Here is a 21005-nt window from a genome sequence, read left to right as displayed (position 1 = left end):
TGAGGTGGGTGACGAAATGGGCAGTTACGCCCACGGAAGCCGGGTCGACCTCCGATGTAATTCTGACACAGTGGCGGTCTATGCTGGCGCTTCTTGTGGTATTGAGGGCGGTCCTGTCTTTGTTGTTGGTTGGTTGGGCCGGTTTGTTGAGGGTGTGGCTGCCTATTAGATCAGGGTGATAGGTTCGACTTGGGTGGCGCATTCTCCCGATTTGACTGCCATGGTCTTTGAGTGTAAAATGATTCCTGGGCAGTCGCGTGTATGAGATCAGATTTTATACCGCGATCGAGGTACCTTTGGGCCTCGTAAGCTATACCGATCATGTTGTAGTGAGAGTCCATAGTTTTGACCAAGTGGGGTAAAGACTTGGGTTCCAAGCCTTCACCTTCTCGCTCATCAGCATCGCGCCTATAACCAGACTGTAGTCGCCTTCTGATCGGTTTGTGTGGGGTATTGTTGAGGTTGATAGCCTCATAGCCGACAACATTTCGTCGATGTCCTCCTGTAACTCGCGGAGGGTATGTTCCGATGGTTGTGTGTCTCTGGTTTTTATGTTGAACATCAGTGCTTTCTGTTCCCGGATAAGGGTAAAAAGTTCAGCTCGTGTGAAGTCTGAATATTTGTTCATATTTTCCTTGCTGCACGCTCTGACACCAATGTTGTAATTAAGACAAGCGTATGGTAGCAAGAAAAACGTGAACACGGAGATTGTGTATATACATATATATGCATATATTTATTCTCAACAAACGAGATGTTAGAAGAAAAAAAAAGGATCGTTAGTATTTACTCGAAGTTTACTGGGACGACGATAAGGTATCGGCCGTGGCGACGTTAGTGAGAAGAGAGGTGGTTGATGTTTGACTCGTGCGTCGGTGAAGTAGCAGTCGTGGCGACGGTGAAGACGACGATTAAGACGGCGTCGGAAAAGAGGAAGGTGCTGATGTTGACAGCGTTCGAGGCGAAGATGACGGCGTCGGTGACGAAGACGGCGGAGGCAGCAACTAACGCGAAGCGTCATGTGTTTGACTGGTCGGTCTGTCTAACTGCCGATTTGAACATGCTGCCCCTTTTTTATATTGAGGCGCGATGAAAAAGTGGCTTGAGAAAGCCTGTGTTTAATTTAGGCGGGAGGCATTGTCATTGGCCAAAAAATACAAATGTTATTTTGCCAATGCCTGCGGAATTAGGCGTAAATCGTCTAAGATTTGTATTTGTGTTTTGTAACATTGGTACATAAGTCTTGAGTTGAAACTAATTGTAAATTAATCGCTAATAATTTTAGTTTTGAGATTAATAGTACATTATTATTAAATAGGTTTGGAGTTGAAACGAATTGTAAATTAATCGCTAATAATTTTAAGTTTGCGATAAATAGTACATTATTAGTAAATACGTTTGGAGTTGAAATTAATTGTAAATTAATCGCTAATGATTTTGGTTTTGAGATTAATAGTAAACTATAATAAAGAAGTCTGGAGTTGAAACTAATTGTAACTCAATAGCTAATAATTTTGGGTTTGAGATTAATAGTACATTATTAGTAAATACGTTTGGAGTTGAAACTAATTGTAAATTAATCGCTAATAACTTTGGGTTTGAGATTAATAGTACATTATTAGTAAATACGTTTGGAGTTGAAACTAATTGTAAATCAATCGCTAATCATTTTGGTTTTGAGAGTAATAGTACATTATAAGTAAATAGGTTTGGAGTTGAAATTAATTTTAAATCAATCGCTAATAATTTTAGTTTTGAGAGTAATAGTACATTATTAGTAAATAGGTTTGGAGTTGAAATTAATTGTAAATCAATCGCTAATAATTTTAGTTTTGAGAGTAATAGTACATTATTAGTAAATACGTTTAGAGTTGAAATTAATTGTAAATTAATCGCTAATCATTTTAAACACACTTGATAAAATTGTCTCTAGGATGGGTTAGGGTTAAGGTTAGTGTTTGGCTTAGGGTTAGGGTTAGGATTAGGGTTAGGGTAAGGGTTAGGGTAAGCTTTTTTTACATGCTTACTATTCCATATATTCATGAACAACCTCCATGATAAAATGGATTCTAGTATGGGTAAGGGTTAGGGTTTGCCTTATGGTTAGGGTTAGGATTAGGCTTAGGGTTAGGGTTAGTTTTTTTTTACATGCTTGATATTCCTTATATTCATAAACAACCTCCTTGATAAAATTGTCTCTAGGATGGGTTAGGGTGAGGGTTTTGCTTAGTGTGAAGGTTGGGGTTAGGGTTAGGGTTAGGGTAAGCTTTTTATTTTTTACATGCTTATAATTCTTTGTATTCATGAACAACCTTCTTGATAAAATTATAGGGATCTCTACAGTGTGGGGGTGGGATTTTGCAGCTTTTCGGGTTTGTCGAGGGTGTTCACGTCGTGGGGGCACAAGTGCTTGCAGTTCATCAGAGCATTCACCATTAAAATACTTGTAGAACAGGCAGAGGGATGCAAAGTTTCGGCGATGGGACAGAGGCTGAAGCTTAGATGACAGTTTAGGGCCTATCAGATGTGCGACTTTCTTTTGAACCCTGTCAAGGAGCGAGAGACTAGTAGCCGATGCACCAGCCCAAATATGACAGCAATTCTCCATACATGGGCGAATGGTTGCCTTATAGAGGTACAGGATACTTTCGGGTGTTAGTAGTTTTCTAGCACGGTAGAGAGAGCCCACCTTCCTTTCATTGGCCCTGGCAATGCCCTCGATGTAATTGTTCCAGCTCATGTTTCCTGTGAACGTTAGGCCAAGGAGCTTGAAAGACGTACTTTCAGATAAAGAGTCCTTGGCCATTGCTATAGGTGGTAGAGAATGTTTCTTGTAATTATTGAATGAAACTAGTTTAGTTTTGGCGGCATTGAACGTGACCATCCATTTTTGTTCCCATTACACTACAAATTTGTGGTCATCCTCTAGTGTTTCTGCCATTACTTTAGATATATGTTCATTTGTTTTCCTGTCGTGCCTGCTATAGAGTGTGGTATCATCAGCATATATACCCATCTCAGAGGCAATTTTGTCGGGGAGGTCATTTATGAATATCAGGAACAGTAGAGGTCCAAGGATAGATCCCTGGGGCACACCCGCATTTATATCATATTGTTTAGATGTACGACCGTCGAGGACAACCTGGATTTTTCTCTTATCTAAGAAGGATTTAATTATGTTCCGTATTCTACCAGTGATACCGTATGATCTAATCTTCCTGAGGAGACCCTCATGCCATACCCTGTCAAAAGCCTTAGATATATCTAGAGCTACTGCTCTGCCCTCTCCCGCTTTGTCCAGTGAATGGTATATGCGTTCAGAGATTACAGTGAGGATGTCGTCACGGGAGATAATACAAATCAGAGTAATCTACCTTTAGAAAAAGAAGATACATACACAAACTCTCTCTCTCTCTTTCTTTCTGTTGCGTCGTTGAAATATATATATATATATATACATTTATATATATATTATTTATTTTATGTGAGTAAATGAAGTAGTTATATATATATATATATATATATATATATAACTTCTTCATTTACTCGCCTAAAATTAATATACGAAAGTATAAATTTATGCGTAAAGTATTTACTTCAAAAGTGCTCAATATGTAGGTAGAGCTAGTTAGTAAGTTATAAAATATAATCGCCATATTTTATATCTTACTATATATTCTCCAAGGGAGATAATTGAAAAGTCAGAGTAATCTATCTTAAGGAAATCCTATATATATATATATATATATATATATATATATATATATATATATATATATAAATATAAATATATATATATATATATGTATATGAATTAATGATTAATAAAACATGTTAAAAAACATCTTGAAAAAGAGTTAAAAACATATTTAATTTTAAAAAGGAAACACAAGATAAGTGTATAGTCCTTAATCCGCTGAGTTTCGAAGAAATACTCTACTTCTCCACAGAGGGCAGCAATTAGCAAAATTCGCGATCGGATTTAGCATGTAAAAGTATTTAATGAAACCACAAGTAAGTCACAGATCTTACTTGGTTATATATATATATATATATATATATATATATATATATATATATATATATATATATATTTTAAACATTTTATGTGCTTATTCAGATTAGCACTCATGACGGCATTTTCAAATGAAAGAAAATAAAAAAAATGTTTGTATCATGTATGGACCAGTCACATGATGAAGATGAACAAATTCCAAAAATCACGTAATTTGATCAACTTTTTTTATTCAAGAATTCGGAATATATATATATATATATATATATATATATATATATATATATATATATATATATATATATACACGAACACACGCTCTCACTTTCTTTCTGTTAAACTTGAATTTCTTGAATAAAAAAAGTTGATCAAATTACGTGATTTTTGGAATTTGTTCATCTTCATCATGTGACTGGTCCATACATGATACAAACATTTTTTTTATTTTCTTTCATTTGAAAATGCCGTCATGAGTGCTAATCTGAATAAGCACCTAAAATGTTTAAAATATCATTAACAAACATTTCCCCTCCATTTGTTTGGGTCAAAAATTAATTATTGATTAAATCCTATTTCAGTCACCTTAATTATTTAGAGTTTATTATAACTCTTCGAAAATCAAAGCAAAAAATAATCCCTGGTTAGTTAAACTGCACAAGTGCTTAATTTTCCTTCTCTTCTATTTACCTGGATATGTTTTTAGTGTTTTCACTTATTTTAAAGTGTTTATTCGACTCCAAAAACTAAGTGTTATATGATAATAAAACGGGTAAAAATCAATTAATGTCACAGTGATATTTAGTTGCTGGATTTTTACATTTTTGAAGTCTCGATAATAGCTAAAAAAAAATAGAAAATTATGAAAAAAAAATGGCAAAGAAAGGTTTTTACCATTTTTTGTGCATAATTAATGTCACGGTGATATTTAATTTGGTTGATTTTTACCATTATTTTTAATCATTTTCGAGTTTTGAACGATTATCGAGACTAAACACACAGTCATAATAAACTATAAACACACACACACAAATAATGTGTGGGAGGGGTTCATTTATCAATTCTATACTTTCACCTAAAAATTTAGTATTAAAAGATACCGTAATTAATTTGTTGTGCATTTTTTTACAATTGACAAGAAGGAAATTGTGTTATAAAAAAAATTATAAAAAAATGTTACCAAAGGCAATGTAAATAAATCTTTCGCTTACCTGGATAAGATTTTGCGTTTTCAACTCATTTAGAAGTGTTGATTCGGTTCAAAAAAAAAAACAACTAGGAATTAGCAGACATGTGTGACTCGTGTGCTTGAAGTCTCGATAATCGCTAAAAAATTAGAAATTTAAACAAAAAAATGATAAAAATCCATCCAATTTATATTACGATAATATTTACTTATTTTCTTTTATTCATTTTCGAGTTTTGAACGATTATGGAGACTCCAAAAGGTGACATCATTGTCTAATGTTGTTGTAAAAATCACAATTTAAAATTAATGTTTAAAATTCCAGGAAACAACAAGTTTCTAAGATGTTAGAAAAATAGTTATAAAAGTGGGGGGGGTCACTTTTCTTTATTAATTTAACGTAAGATGAGCACCTACTTTATGTCCACCTTTTTAGGGGGATCAAACTATTGTGGCCTGGTAGACCAACACAAAACATACCTTTAAAAACTTTTATCAACAGGTTTTCGGGTGTGCTGAAAACGAATATCGCATTTAAAATTGGGGCCAGAAACTAGTTTTCATGATACTGAAAAGATACTGACCGCATATATGTGCGCGCTTGCATGTACAACAATGGCCACCACTTATAACATAAAGAATTACATTGCTTCATATACGGAAAATTTATTTGCGGAAAAGTTTAATAAATTCATGTTAAATTGTGTTCATTTTATGTTGAGCAAACCCCCACCCACCAAAAAAAGTGGCCATAATGTGGGTGGTCATTTCACGTTAAATTAATATAGAAAAATGATCCCCCACTTTAAAACATTTTTATTTCACACACAGAATAATAAAACCTGTTTATTTACGTGTTTGACGATAAATTTCAGAATTATTGACTTTTTGGTTCTATTTTTAAAAATCGTATTTCCAAGTTTAATTAAAGTTTTGTGATATGTTTTTTTTTATCCAATTGTAAGGTTAAAGTACAGAATAGGTACAAAACACCGTCCCCTCGCCATGTTAAGAATGGCTTTTTAAATAATAACGTAAATATTTAAGCACGGAGCAATAAGTGCACTAGTACGAATTTTTTTTTTCTTTTCTCCAAAGTATTTCAAATCTAACACACACACATAATAAATAATAAACGAACACACACACACACACACACACACACACACATATATATACACACATGCGCAAACTAAATAAACACACATTAATAATAAACTATAAAAACACACATCAAATAAAAAATATTAGAGACAAACAAATAACAATTCTATACTTTCACCTAACAATTTAATAAACAAACAAAAAATCCACTAAAAAGGAAGGAAACAACCGGAAGTAAAGTTGAAACACTAATCGGAAAGATAATCACAAATAAAAATAAATTTCAAATATTTTTTTTATTAAAAATTTAACGTAAAATGAGCACCCACTTTATGGCCACCTGTTTGTTGGGGGGGGACAACAATAAATAAAAGACTATGAAAACACAACAAATAAAAAATGTTAGAAAAAAAAACAATATGGGGGGGATTTTCTAATTCTATACTTTCACCTAACAATTTTATAAACAAAAAAAATTTCGACTAAAAACGAAGAAACAACCGGAAGTGAATTGGAAACACTAATCGTAAAGATAACCACAAAAATAAAAAAAAAAACAATAAAAAATAATTTGTTAAAAAAAATTTACGGATTTTCAAAAACTTTTTAATAAAAACAAAATTTTATCAAAGTTACGAATAGACGAGAAACACAGAAATACGCGAGAAAAAAAAAACACAAATAAAAAATTATTTTTAATTTTTTTTTATTTTTCAATAAAAAATTTTAAAAATTTCGATTCCAATTTTTCCGTTTTTTTTGACGGAAACAAAAAAATTGTTTTTAAAAACAAAAATGCAAGGAAAAAAATATTTTTGACTTTCTTTAAATGTAAACAAATTTCATCGAATTTTCATCGAATTAATTTTTTTAAAATTTAAATCAAAACAAATTAATTCATTTGAATCTGAAAACCAAATTTTTTCATTAAACACACAAATTACTCTGAACTATAAATAACTCTGCACTTGATGAATTTTCGTAATGTTTGGATATATTACTATTTTCGACATGACAATTAAATACTTAATATTGGTTTTGTATTTAAACGACACTTAAAATCAAACACCATTTTTGAAGTAGTTTTTAACAAACATTCAAATTACTTTGAACTATAAAGAAATCTGCACTTGAATTTTCGTAATGTTTGGATATATTACTATTTTCGACATGACAATTAAATACTTAATATTGGTTTTGTATTTAAACGACACTTAAAATCAAACACCATTTCTGGAGTAGTTTTTAACAAACATACAAAATTCTTTGAACTATAAATAACTCTGCACTTGATGACTTTTCGTAATGTTTGGATATATTATTATTTTCGACATGACAATCTACTACGTATGGAGGTTGGTGGGGACTTTCTTCTGATATACACTGAGACGACGGTCTCATGACAGTCATCTCGGTCTTGTTCTAATTTAAGTCTCAACACTTGTTTTGTTCCGAAGTAAATAAACGCTTTAAAATAAGTTAAAACAAAGAACTCCCCATATATTGAAACCATATAAAAATATACTCATATATATATATATATATATATATATATATATATATATATATATATACATATATATATAATATATACCTATATATATATATATGTATATATATATATTATATATATAACTATATAATATATACATATATATATATATTATATATGTATATGATATATACATATATGTATATGTAATATATACATATATATATATAATATACATATATATATATATATATATATATATATATATATATATATATATATATATTCTTCAGGGGAGATAATCAAAATCCTAGCTTTCTACCTTTAAAAAACGAACAAACATACACAAACTCTCTGTTTCTGTTGCGTCGTTGAAATTTTATGTTAGTAAAAGAAGTAGTTATATATATATATATATATATATGTATATATATATAACTACTTCTTATATATATATATATACACACATAATATTATATATATATATACACATAATATTATATATATATATATATACACTTAATATTGTATATATATATATATATATATATATATATATATATATATATATATATACTAGCAGGGGTGCCCGGCGTTGCTCGGGTGTTTTGAGGTGTATGCTGTGCAAAAAAAGCAAAAAAACAAAAACAATTGTTAATTTTTTAAAATTTGACCCCTATTATCACCCCTTAAAATTTATTGTTTGGGGCTCAAGTCACTTTATTAAGTTAGATCCATGTTCAAGGAACCTAAATCTAAAATTTCAAGAGTCTAGACCCAAAATTCTCGGAGGAATTTGGTAGAATTCTTAAAGGTCAAATCGTTGAAATTTGACCCCTTAACAGCCAAATTTCCGGCTGACACCCGTCACATACATTTTCCCAAATCTCAGTACCTGGTATTTCAAATTTCGAGTCTATAGACTAAAAATTGACAGAGTTAGTGCGTAGGGAAATGTACACAGACGGACAGACACACAGACACACAGACAGACGGACACGTTCACTTATATATATATATATATATATATATATATATATATATATATATATGTTATATATATATATATATATATAACTTCTTCATTTACTCACCTCAAATTAATATACGAAAGTATAAATTTATGCGTAAACTTTAAGTATTTACTTCAAAAGTGCTCAATACGTAGGTAGAGCTAGTTAGTAAGTTATAAAATATAATCGCCATATATATTTGATAACTTACTATGTATTCTCCAAGAATATCGAAAAGTCAGAGTAATCTACCTTAAGGAAATCTCTCTCTCTCTCTCTCTCTCTCTCTCTCTCTTTATATATATATATATATATATATATATATATATATATATATATATATATACATATATATATATATATATATATGTATATATATATGTATATATATATCGTGTATATATATATATATATCTCGTGTCTATATATATATATATATATATATATATATATATATATACACACGAACACACGCTCTCTCTTTCTTTCTGTTAAACTTGAGTTTCTTGAAGAAAAAAAATAATTGATCAAATTACGTGATTTTTGGAATTTGTTCATCTTCGTCATGTCACTGGTCCATACATTATACAGACATTTTTTTTATTTTCTTTCATTTGAAAATACCGTCATGAGTGCTAATCTGAATAAGCACCTAAAATGTTTAAAATATCATTGACAAACATTTCCCCTCCATTTGTTCGGATCAAAAATTAATTATTGATTAAATCCTATTTCAGTCACCTTAATTATTTAGAGTTCGAAAATCAAAGCCAAAAATAATCCCTGGTTAGTTAAACTGCACAAGTGCTTAATTTTCCTTCTCTTCTATTAACTTGGATAAGTTTTTAGTGTTTTCACTTATTTTAAAGTGTTTATTCGACTCCAAAAACTAAGTGCTATATGATAATAAAAACGGGTTAAAATCAATTAATGTCACGGTGATATTTAGTTGCTGGATTTTTACATCTTTGAAGTCTCGATAATAGCTTAAAAAATAGAAAATTATGAAAAAAAAAATGGTAAAGAAAGGTTGTTACCATTTTTTGTGCATAAGTAATGTCACGGTGATATTTAATTGGGTTGATTTTTACCATTATTTTTAGTCATTTTCGCGTTTTGAACGATTATCGAGACTCTACACACAGTCATAATAAACTACAAAAACACACACAAATAATGTAATTAATTTGTTGTGCATTTTTTTACAATTGACAAGAAGGAAATTGTGTTATAAAAAAATTATGAAAGAATGTTACCGAAGGCAATGTAAATACATCTTGAATAAGATTTTGGGTTTTTAACTCATTTTGAAGTGTTTATTCGGTTTGAAAAAACAACTAGAAATTAGCAGACATGTGTGAGTCGTGTCTTTGAAGTCTCGATAATCGCTCAAAAATTAGAAATTTAAACAAAAAATGATAAAAATCAATCCAATTCATATTACAATAATATTTACTTATTTTTATTCATTTTCAAGTTTTGAACGATTATGGAGATCATTTTCTTTATTAAGTTCACGTAAAATGAGCACCTACTTTATGTCCACCTTTTTATGGAGATCAAACTATTGTGGCCTGGTAGACCAACACAAAACATACCTTTAAAAATTTGTTTTCTTGTGGTTTTCTGGTGTGCTGAAAACGAATATCGCATTTAAAATTTGATCCGGAAACTAGTTTTCATGATACTGAAAAGATACTTAAATCGTATTTCCAAGTTTAATTAAAGTTTTGTGATATGTTTTTTTTTTTCAATTGTAAGGTTAAAGTACAGAATAGTTGTCTAAAAACAAATATATAACAAATAAATGTTATCAAAGGCAAAATAAGTTACTTCTCTACGAAACTGGATATCTTTTAGTGTTTTTATTCAATGTAACATGTTTCTTCAGCTCGAAAAACATAGTGTTTACCGATGTATTGGAACATTCAAAATGGCGCATGACTCTCTCTTTAACACGTTAAGTTTGGGAAAAGGTGGTATGAATAAAAAACTGTATAAAATACTGTTAAAAACTCGCTCAATATATGTTACCATGACGTAGTTTGATATATATTCGGCGGGTTTTTAATAGTATTTTTTCTAGTTTTTTAAATATAACACCTTTTCCTGAACTTACCGTGTTAAAGAGTAACAGTAATACAAACCCCGAATTGTTTTTAGTTTCTTTTCTCCAAAATATTTCAACATATTTCACACACACAATAAATAATAAACAAAACACCGTCCTCTCCCCATGTTAAGAATGGCTTTTTAAATAATAACGTTATTATTTAAGCACGGAGCAATAAGTGCACTAGTACGAAATTTTTTTTTCGTTTCTTTGCTCCAAAATATTTCAAATCTAACACACACACATAATAAATAATAAACGAACACACGCACACACATATATATATACACACACATACGCAAACTAAATAAACACACATTAAAACTAAATTATAAAAACACATCAAATAAAAAATATTAGAGACAAATAAATAACAATCCTATACTTTCACCTAACAATTTAATAAACAAACAAAAAATCAACTAAAAACGAAGGAAACAACCGGAAGTAAAGTTGAAACACTAATCGTAAAGATAACCACAAAAATGAAAAACAATAAAAAAAAACAATTTGTTAAAAAAATTTACGGATTTTCAAATATTTTTTAATAAAATATTAAATTTTATCAAAGTTACGAATAGACGAGAAACACCGAAATACACGAGAAAAAAAATAAATAAGAAATTATTTAAAATCTTTTTTTTATTTTTCAATATAAAATTAAAAATATTTCGATTCCAAATTTTCCATTTTTTTCGACGGAAACAATTTTTTTTTTTTAAACAAAAATTGAAGGAAAATATTTTTGTTTCTCTCCAAATTTAAACAAATTTTGTCTCGGAAAACAAAAAATTTCATTTTTATCACAAAAAATATTTTTCCAATTTTGTTGAAATTAAAATCAAAAAAATCTTTTTCTTTTTTCATCGAATTAATTTAACAAACATCAAATTACTTTGAACTATAAAGAACTCTGCACTTGATGAATTTTCGTAATGTTTGGATATATTACTATTTTCGACATGGCAATTAAATACTTAATATTGTTTTTTTCTTTAAACGACACTTAAAATCAAACACCATTTTTGAAGTAGTTTTTAAGAAACATACAAATTACTTTGAACTATAAAGAACTCTGCACTTGATGAGTTTTCGTAATGTTTGGATATATTACTATTTTCGACATGACAATTAAATACTTAATATTTGTTTTGTCTTTAAACAGCACTTAAAATCAAACACCATTTTTGAAGTAGTTTTTTACAAACATACAAATTACTTTGAACTATAAAGAACTCTGCACTTGATGAGTTTTCGTAATTTTGGGATATATTACTATTTTCGACATGACATTTAAATACTTAATATTTGTTTTGTCTTTAAACCGCACTTGAAATCAAACACAATTTTTGAAGTAATTTTTAACAAACATACAAATTACTTTGAACTATAAAGAACTCTGCACTTGATGAGTTTTCGTAATTTTTGGATATATTACTATTTTCGACATGACATTTAAATACTTAATATTTGTTTTGTCTTTAAACCGCACTATAAATCAAACACCATTTTTGAAGTAGTTTTTAACAAACATACAAATTACTTTGAACTATGAAGAACTCTGCACTTGATGAGTTTTCGTAATGTTTGGATATTTTTATTTCACACACAGAATAATAAAACCTGTTTATTTACGTGTCTGACGATAAATTTCAGAATTATTGACTTTTTGGCGCTATTTTTTAATAGTATTTCCAAGTTTAATTAATTATTAAGCAATAAGTGCTTGTATTACTGTACACATAGATTCGAAAAAGTTGTCAAAAAACGAAAAACAAATATATAACAAATAAATGTTATCAAAGGCAAAATAAGTTACTTTTCTACGTAAATGGATATGTTTTTAGTGTTTTTATTCAATGTAACATGTTTGTTCAGCTCAAAAAGCATACAGTGTTTACCGATGTATTGGAACATTCAAAATGGCGCCCGACTCTCTCTTTAACACGTTAAGTTTGGGAATAGGTGTTATAAATAAAAAACTGTATAAAATACTGTTTAAAACTAGCTCAATATATGTTACCGTGACGTAGGCTGACATATATTCGGCGGGTTTTTAATAGTATTTTTTCTAGTTTTTTTATTTATAACACCTTTTCCTGAACTTACCATGTTAAAAAGTGACAGTAATACAAACCCCGAATTGTTTTTAGTTTCTTTTCTCCAAAATATTTCAACATTTTTCACACAGACACAATAAATAATAAACAAAACATCGTCCCTCCCCATGTTAAGAATGGCTTTTTAAATAACGTTATTATTTAAGCACGGAGCAATAAGTGCACTAGTACGAATTTTTTTGTGTGTCTTTGCTCCAAAATATTTCAAATCTTACACACACACATAATAAATAATAAACGAACACACACACACACACACACACACACACACATATATATATATACACACACACGCAAACTAAATAAACACACATTAATAATAAACTATAAAAACACACATCAAATGAAAAATATTAGACAAACAAATAACAATTCTATACTTTCACCTAACAATTTAATACACAAACAAAAAAATCCATTGAGAACGAAGGAAACAACCGGAAATAAAGTTGAAACACGAATCGTAAAGATAACCCAAATAAAAAACAATTTTTAAATATTTTTTTTATTAAAAATTTAACGTAAAATGAGCACCCACTTTATAGCCACCTTGTTTTTGTTGGGGAGGGGCAACAATAAATAAAAAACCATAAAAACACAACAAATAAAAAAAACAAACAAACAAACAATATGGGGGGGATTTAACAATTCTATACTTTCACCTAACAATTTTATAAACAAACAAAAAATTTCGACTAAAAACGAAGAAACAACCGGAAGTGAATTGGAAACACTAATCGTAAAGATAATCACAAAAATAAAAAAAAATAAAAAATAATAACGAGAAAAGAAAAAACAAAAAATAAAAAATTATTTTTAATTTTTTTTTATTTTTCAATAAAAATTTTTAAAAATTTCGATTTCAAATTTTCCATTTTTTTCGACGGAAACAAATATTTTGTTTTTAGAAACAAAAATGGAAGGAAAATATTTTTGTTTTTCTTCAAATTGAAACAAATTTTGTTTCGGAAAACAAAAAATTTCATTCAAATCACAAAAAAACATTTTTCCTAATTTGTTGAAATTAAAATCTAAAAAATTTATTTCTTTTTTCATCGAATTAATTTTTTTAAAATTTAAATCAAAACAAATTAATTCGTCTTGAAAAAAATTTGAAACCCAAATTTTTTCATTAAAAAAATCAAAACGAATGCGGGATAAATAATTTGAATCAAAATTTGTTTCAATCTTAAAATCTTTTAATTTTTCACATTTTTTTGAAAATAAATTCATTTGTTTTTTTGAATCCAAAACAAAAATTTGTTCGTTTTTTTTCAAACAAAGAAACAAAATTTGTTTCCGTTTCAAAAAAATTTTTCAATTCAAAAAATGGAAAATTTTTTTTTCTTTTTAAAAACAATAAATTTTTGTTTCCAAATGAAAAACCACAAACGACAAAAATGTTTTCTTTCGAAAGAAAACAAAAGTCAAAAGGTTCGAAGGATTCGTCGTTTGTGACAGAAAAAAATTGGAATTCAGTTTTTATTTCACCATTTTTTCGTATTTCAATCAGCGATTTATTGATTCGATCGCAAAGAAAAATATTTTCTTCTTTTTCGTCGACGAAAATCGAACTTATAATTCGATCATTTTTTGCTTCTGGCAAATCGATCCGCAAAGTTTTCACAATTTTCTCAACTGGCGAAATTTTCCATTCACAAAAAACAGATCCTTTATCTCGTTGTTCAAACGGTTTCATGACTTCTTTCCAATAATCAGGCAATTCAAAACTTATTTCGCATTCTTTAACCGGTCGAACCCAAATTTCGTGTGCTTCCAACACTTTTGAATTCAGTTTTTTCAATTTTCTCAATTGATAATCATCATGATCATCCGAAAAACGTTCCAAACTTTTCATCCAATCTTCAATTTGTCGCAAAATTTCATTATTTTCTTCTAAAATTCCCATCGATTTTTTCCTCTCATCATCCATTTTTCTTAGCATTTCCTTGTCCAAATCAATTACATCCCGTCTTTCCTGTTCATGAAAATAATCAAATTTCCTCCACAATTCATTGGATTCGTTTTCATATTTCGGCTCTAAATTATCGCAGTATTTTTCAATCTTTTTATTACATTTTTCCAAACTGTTCTTGAAATCCAACATGTCTTCTTGAAGTCGAGATCGGGAGAAATTTGCCATTTTTTGATTTTAGACAATTTTGACCTGATGAACAATGAAACACTGAAAAATACAAAAAATATATTATGAACAGATGTTTTTTATATGCCTATGTGTGTGTATGTGTGTGTTTCTGTGTGTGTGTATGTGTGTGTGTGTATGTGTGTGTGTTTATGTATATGTGTATGTGTGTTTCTCTGTGTGTGTGTATGTGTGTGTGTTTGTTTCTGTGTGTGTTTATGTGTATGCGTATGTGTGTTTCTGTGTGTGTATGTGTGTGTGTTTATGTGTGTTTTTATGTATATGTGCAAATATGTGTGTGTGTGCGTACGCACGCGTGTGTGTGTTTGTGTGTGTTTGTGTGTGTGCGCGCATGTGCGTTTGTGTGTAAATTGTCTGTAAACAACGGGAAGCCAGTCTTGAAGAAAACCGATTTTATTAAACCCTCAGTTTAAAAGCCGGCCATAATGCAAATGTTGTGTACAATCGATAAATCTTTACTTGTTTTGCTAAATATTAGTAAATGAAGAAGCATTTCAAGTTAAAATCCATTTAGTATTACGCACGTATAAATACTTAAATAATCGGTATTTAATTTTTAACTTCCGTTTGCGATTATTAATTACTTCATATGGACTTTTTTTAATATTGCCGGCGTAATACTAACAAGATTTTAATTTGACTTAATTTTATTTGCTTATTTAACAAATTTTAATTAAAAAAAATCAAGATTTATCGTTTGTATCTAATTTGTTAATCGCATTATGTACAGGCCACTAAACTGCGGTTTTACTAAATTTTCAACATAATAACATTTGGTTTATGATTAGATATAAATACCCCTTAAGTACTTCCTCCTCCGTTAAAAACGTTAGATTCTATTTTTTTTTTTTTTTTGGTTGTTGGGTTAAGAGTGAAAATTTCGAACTATTAAAAAAATAACAAATTGTTTAGAATTTAGAGTGGGAGATCAGTGTCGTGTAATGTCAAATGATCCCTCAATATGAGAGTATCTTTAGCATTTGTCATCGATCTAAATATTTCAATTTTTTTACTTAAAAAATGTAATATTTGGAAATATTTTACTCACATTTAATTGATGCATTTTAGATGTTCGTGGATTTTTTGTTTTTAATGGCGATCACAAGAAAAAGGAAAGAAAGATGAGACACGTGATAATTTCAAGCAATTTGATTGGATGATTTTTTTTTGATAGATGAAAAAGGAATAGAGGTAGAGAGAGAGAGAGAGAGAGAGAGAGAGAGAGAGAGAGAGAGAGAGAGAGAGAGAAAGGACGAGAGGCAGAGAAAAAGAGGAGAAAAAAAGAGAGTGAGGAAAAAGAGCCAGCGAGAGAGAAAGTGAGAGAGAAAGAAAGAAAGAAAGAAGGAGAAGCAGAATTATTTATTTATTTTTTATTTTTAATTTTTTAATTTTTCAATTTTTATTTTTATTTTTATTTCATTTATTTTTCATTTTTTAAAATTTAAATTTTTATTTTATTTTTGCATTTTTTAATTTTAATTTTATTTTTATTTCATTTATATTTAATTTTAAAAAAATTTTAATTTATTTAATTTATTTTTTATTTTTTAAATTTTAGTTTTTAATTTTATTATTTAATTTTTTATTTTAATTTTTTATTTTATTTTTGCATTTTTTTATTTTAATTTATTTTTATTTCATTTATATTTAATTTAACAAATTTTTTTAAATGTTTATTTTATTTAATTTATTTTTATTTTTTAAATTTTAGTTTTTAATTTTTTCATTTAATTTTTTATTTTATTGTTATTTTATTTATTTTTCATTTTCAGTATTTTTTATATTTACGAAATCTTTTTTTTTTTTTTGGTCATTGAATTGTTAGATGTAAATACAGAATAGTTTTTAAAAAAAAAACCCGGCTCCCTTCCCCATAGTAAGAATGGCTTTCTAAATAAGCATCGTTGGAATCCACATGAATGTTACTACTGCTATGTTTACCAAAATGATCCCTCAATATGAGAGTATCTTTAGCATTTGTCATCGATCTAAATATTTCAATCAATTTTTTTACTTAAAAAATGTAATATTTGGAAATATTTTACTCACATTTAATTGATGCATTTTAGATGTTCGTGGATTTTTTGTTTTTAATGGCGATCACAAGAAAAAGGAAAGAAAGATGAGACACGTGATAATTTCAAGCAATTTGATTGGATGATTTTTTTTTTGATAGACGAAAAAGGAATAGAGGTAGAGAGAGAGAGAGAGAGAGAGAGAGAGAGAGAGAGAGAGAGAAGACGAGACGCAGAGAAAAAGAAGAGAAAGAAAGAGAGAGTCAGGAAAAAAGAGCCAGAGAGAAAGAGAGAGAGAGAGAGAGAGAGAGAGAGAGAGAGAGAGAGAGAGAGAGAGGGGAGAGGGAGGATTATTTATTTATTTTTATTTATTTTTAATTTTTTTAATTTTTAAATTTAATTTTTATTTTATTTTTAATTTTATTTTTTAATTTTAATTTTATTTATTTTTAGTATTTTTAATATTTACGAAATCTTTTTTTTGGGGGGGGGTCATTAAAAAAAACGGCTCTCTCCCCCCATATTAAGAATGGCTTTCTAAATAAGCAGCGTTCGGTTTGTATTACAATCCACAGACGTTCATAAAAGTGGTCTAAAATTTAAAACATGTAACAAATAAATGTTACCAAAGGCAAGCCAAGTTACTCTTCTACCTACATGGAAAACGTTTTAGTGGTTCTACTCACTTTAAAGCGTTTAATCGGTTCGAAAATCATACATTATTTAAGATTAACTGCAAACAAATGTATAATTTTTTAGTTTTAACTCATTTTTCCAATCTTCACGTATTTAACAGATAGTTCGCCGCCATTTTACTTGTTCGGATCTATCGATAAACACTGCATGAATTTTACTGTTGTTATATTTATCTAAATTATTCCTTTTTTTTTAATTTTAAAAATGGAAACGCAATGCAATGATTTAATCGCTGGCGGCCACTGCTTTTTATTTTCTTGCACCAAAACGATTTTTACTTGTTGAAAAACATGTTATTATACAGAAAATTGGCAAAATTGATTTACAAAATTTACATTTACAAATAATTAAATAAAATATTTTTGTTTAGAATTTAGAGTGCGAGATCAGCGTCGTGTAACGTCAAATGACCCCTCAGTATCAGAGTATTTTAGATTTTAAAAGTAAATAATTGATTGGAGAAGGAAGTCATTAGTTTGATTTTATGGAGTAATTAAGGCACAATTAATTTAGAATTTAGAGATGGGGATCAGGTTTGCGTATAAATTTAACATAAAAATGACCCCTCAGTATTAGAGTATTTTTAGATTTTAAAAGCAAATAATTATTTTTAGTCTGAAATACTCTGCGATTTTTTTTTTTTTTTGATTGAAGAGTGAAGTCATTAAGTTTGATTTTATGGGGTAATTAAAGCACAATTAATTTAGAATTTAGGGCTGGGGATCAGGTTTGCATCTAAATTTAACATAAAATGATCCCTCAATATCAGAGTATTTCAGATTTTAAATCAAATTATTATTTTTACTCTACAATTCTGTGCGATATTGATTTTTGGAGGGTCGAGAGGGAGGGTAAGTCATTAGTTTTGATTTTTTGGGGGGAAGGGATAATTAAAGCACAATTAATTTAGAGTTGGGGTTCAGGTTTGCATATAAATTTAACATAAAATTATTCCACAATATCAGAATATTTTAGATTTTTAAGCAAAAAATTCTTTTTCCTCTGAAATTCTGTGCGGTTTTGTTTTTTGGAGGGTGAGGGGTAAAGTCATTAGTTTTTGTTTTATGGGACAATATAAGCACAATTAATTTAGAATTTAGAGTTGGGGATCAGGTTTACATATAAATCCCTCAATATCAGAATATTTTAGATTTGAAAAGCAAATTATCATTTTTAATCTAAAATTCTGTGCGATTTTGTTTTTTTGAGAGTGCGGGGGGGGGGTAAAACAATTAGTTTTGATTTCATGGGTAATTAAAACACAATTAATTTAGTATTTAGAGTTGGGGATCAGGTTTATATATAAATTTAATGTAAAATTATCCACCAATATCAGAATATTTTAGATTTTAAAAGCAAATGACTATTTTACTCTGAAATTCTTTGCGATTTGTTTTTTTAGGGGGTGGATAAGTGATTGGTTTTGATTTTATGGCGTAATTAAAGCACAATTAATTTGAATTTAGAATTGGGGATAAGGTTTGCGAATAAATTTAACATAAAATTATCCCTCAATATCAGAAATTTTAAATTTTGAAACAAACAGTTTTTTTAACCCTAAATTCTGTGAGATTTTCTTTTTTGTTAGGATGGGGTGGGGTAAAGACATAAGTTTTTATTTTATGGACTGAATAACAATTAATTAAGAATTTAGACTTGGGGATCAGGTTTGCATATAAATTTAACATAAAATGATCCCTCAATATGAGAGTATTTTAGATTTTTAATGAAATAATTATGTTTACTCTGAAATTTTGTCGGATTTTGTTTTTTTTGGGGGGGGGGTGAAGTCATTAGTTTTGATCTAATGAGGTAATTAAAGCACAATTAATTTAGAATTTAGAGTTGGGGATCAGGTTTGCATCTAAATTTAACATAAAATAATCCCTCAGTATCAGAGTATTTTAGATTTTAAAAGCAAATAATTATTTTTATTCTGAAATTCTGTACGATTTTGTTTTTTTTTTATGGTGAGGTTGGCGAAGTCATTAGTTTTCAATTTATGAGCTAATGAAATCACAATTAATTTAGAATTTAGAGTTGGGGATCAGATTTTCATATAAATTCAACATAAAATGATTCATCAATAACAGGCTACTCTATATTTGTAAATAACCAAAATTATTTCCTGTGCATTTTTTGTAGGTGGTGTACGCTTTAACAGCTTTGCTCCATTCTAACTTTTTAGGGCAGATAATTAAAAAAAACTTAGATGGAATGGCAAATATCCACCTTAAAAAAGTTGCTAACGATTATCCCTGAATTATGTGGCAAAGCCTTCCTCCCAAAAGGAACGCAGACCATAAGTATGTGGCGTCCTTCCTCTTAAAAGAACCTTAACTCTAAGTCTCTGTGGCTCCTTACCTCTAAAACGAGCACGAACCCTAAGTCTCTGTGGCTACTTACCTCTAAAAAGAACACTAACCCTAAGTCTATGTGGCGCCCTTCTTCTAAAACGAACATATTACTTTAAGTCTAGGTTGCACACTTCCTCTTAAAAGAGCACTAACTCTAAGTCTATTCGTCGCCCTTCTTCGAAAAAGAACACTAACCCTAAGTCTATGTGGCGCCTTTCCTCTAAAAAGAACACTAACCCTAAATATATGTTGCACCCTTCCTCTAAAAAGAACACTAACCCTAAGTCTTTGTGGCAGACTTCCTCTAAAAAGAACACGAACCCTAAGTCCACGTTGCACGCTTCTTCTAAAAAGAACACTAACCCTAAGTCTATGTGGCACCATTCCTCTAAAAAGAACACTAACCCTAAGTCTATGTTGCGCTCTTCCTCTAAAAAGAACACTAACCCTAAGTCTATGTGGCAAAATGAAGCAATGAAAAATTTCAATGCTAACAAAACAAGTGAAAATATCAACTTCACACAAAGAGAATCATTTAAGTTTAAACGAATATAGAAACTTTAAAACTTACCGAAAAGTTTGACAATCGATAAAAAAATTTTAAAAAATGTAGAAATATGACAGTTTTTAATTGACAATCACTTAAAGGTTCGTCGTCAGCGTCTGATTTTTAAATATTAAACGTTTATATAAATTTTTGATTAAACAATCGAAATAACATTTTATTTACTGA

At 29.0% G+C, this 21005-nt stretch overlaps 1 protein-coding gene across 1 annotated transcript in view; it reads right to left on the bottom strand.

Moving 5' to 3' along the window:
- Positions 1-14188: 14188 nt before the first annotated feature.
- Positions 14189-21005, bottom strand: part of LOC145270768 (uncharacterized) — an 8612-nt gene continuing 1795 nt past the window's right edge. Inside the window, exon 2 of the mRNA XM_080126363.1 lies at positions 14189-15225. Coding sequence (XP_079982489.1) covers positions 14248-15183 — 936 coding nt within the window. The 5' untranslated portion in view covers positions 15184-15225 and the 3' untranslated portion in view covers positions 14189-14247. The remainder of the gene's footprint in view (positions 15226-21005) is intronic.

The sequence above is a fragment of the Euprymna scolopes genome, chromosome 46 (assembly GCF_053919585.1).
Source record: "Euprymna scolopes isolate OS-2025 chromosome 46, ASM5391958v1, whole genome shotgun sequence".
NCBI lineage: Eukaryota > Metazoa > Mollusca > Cephalopoda > Sepiida > Sepiolidae > Euprymna > Euprymna scolopes.
Note: the sequence above shows the minus strand (reverse complement) of the source record. Positions and strands in the feature narration are given on the sequence as shown.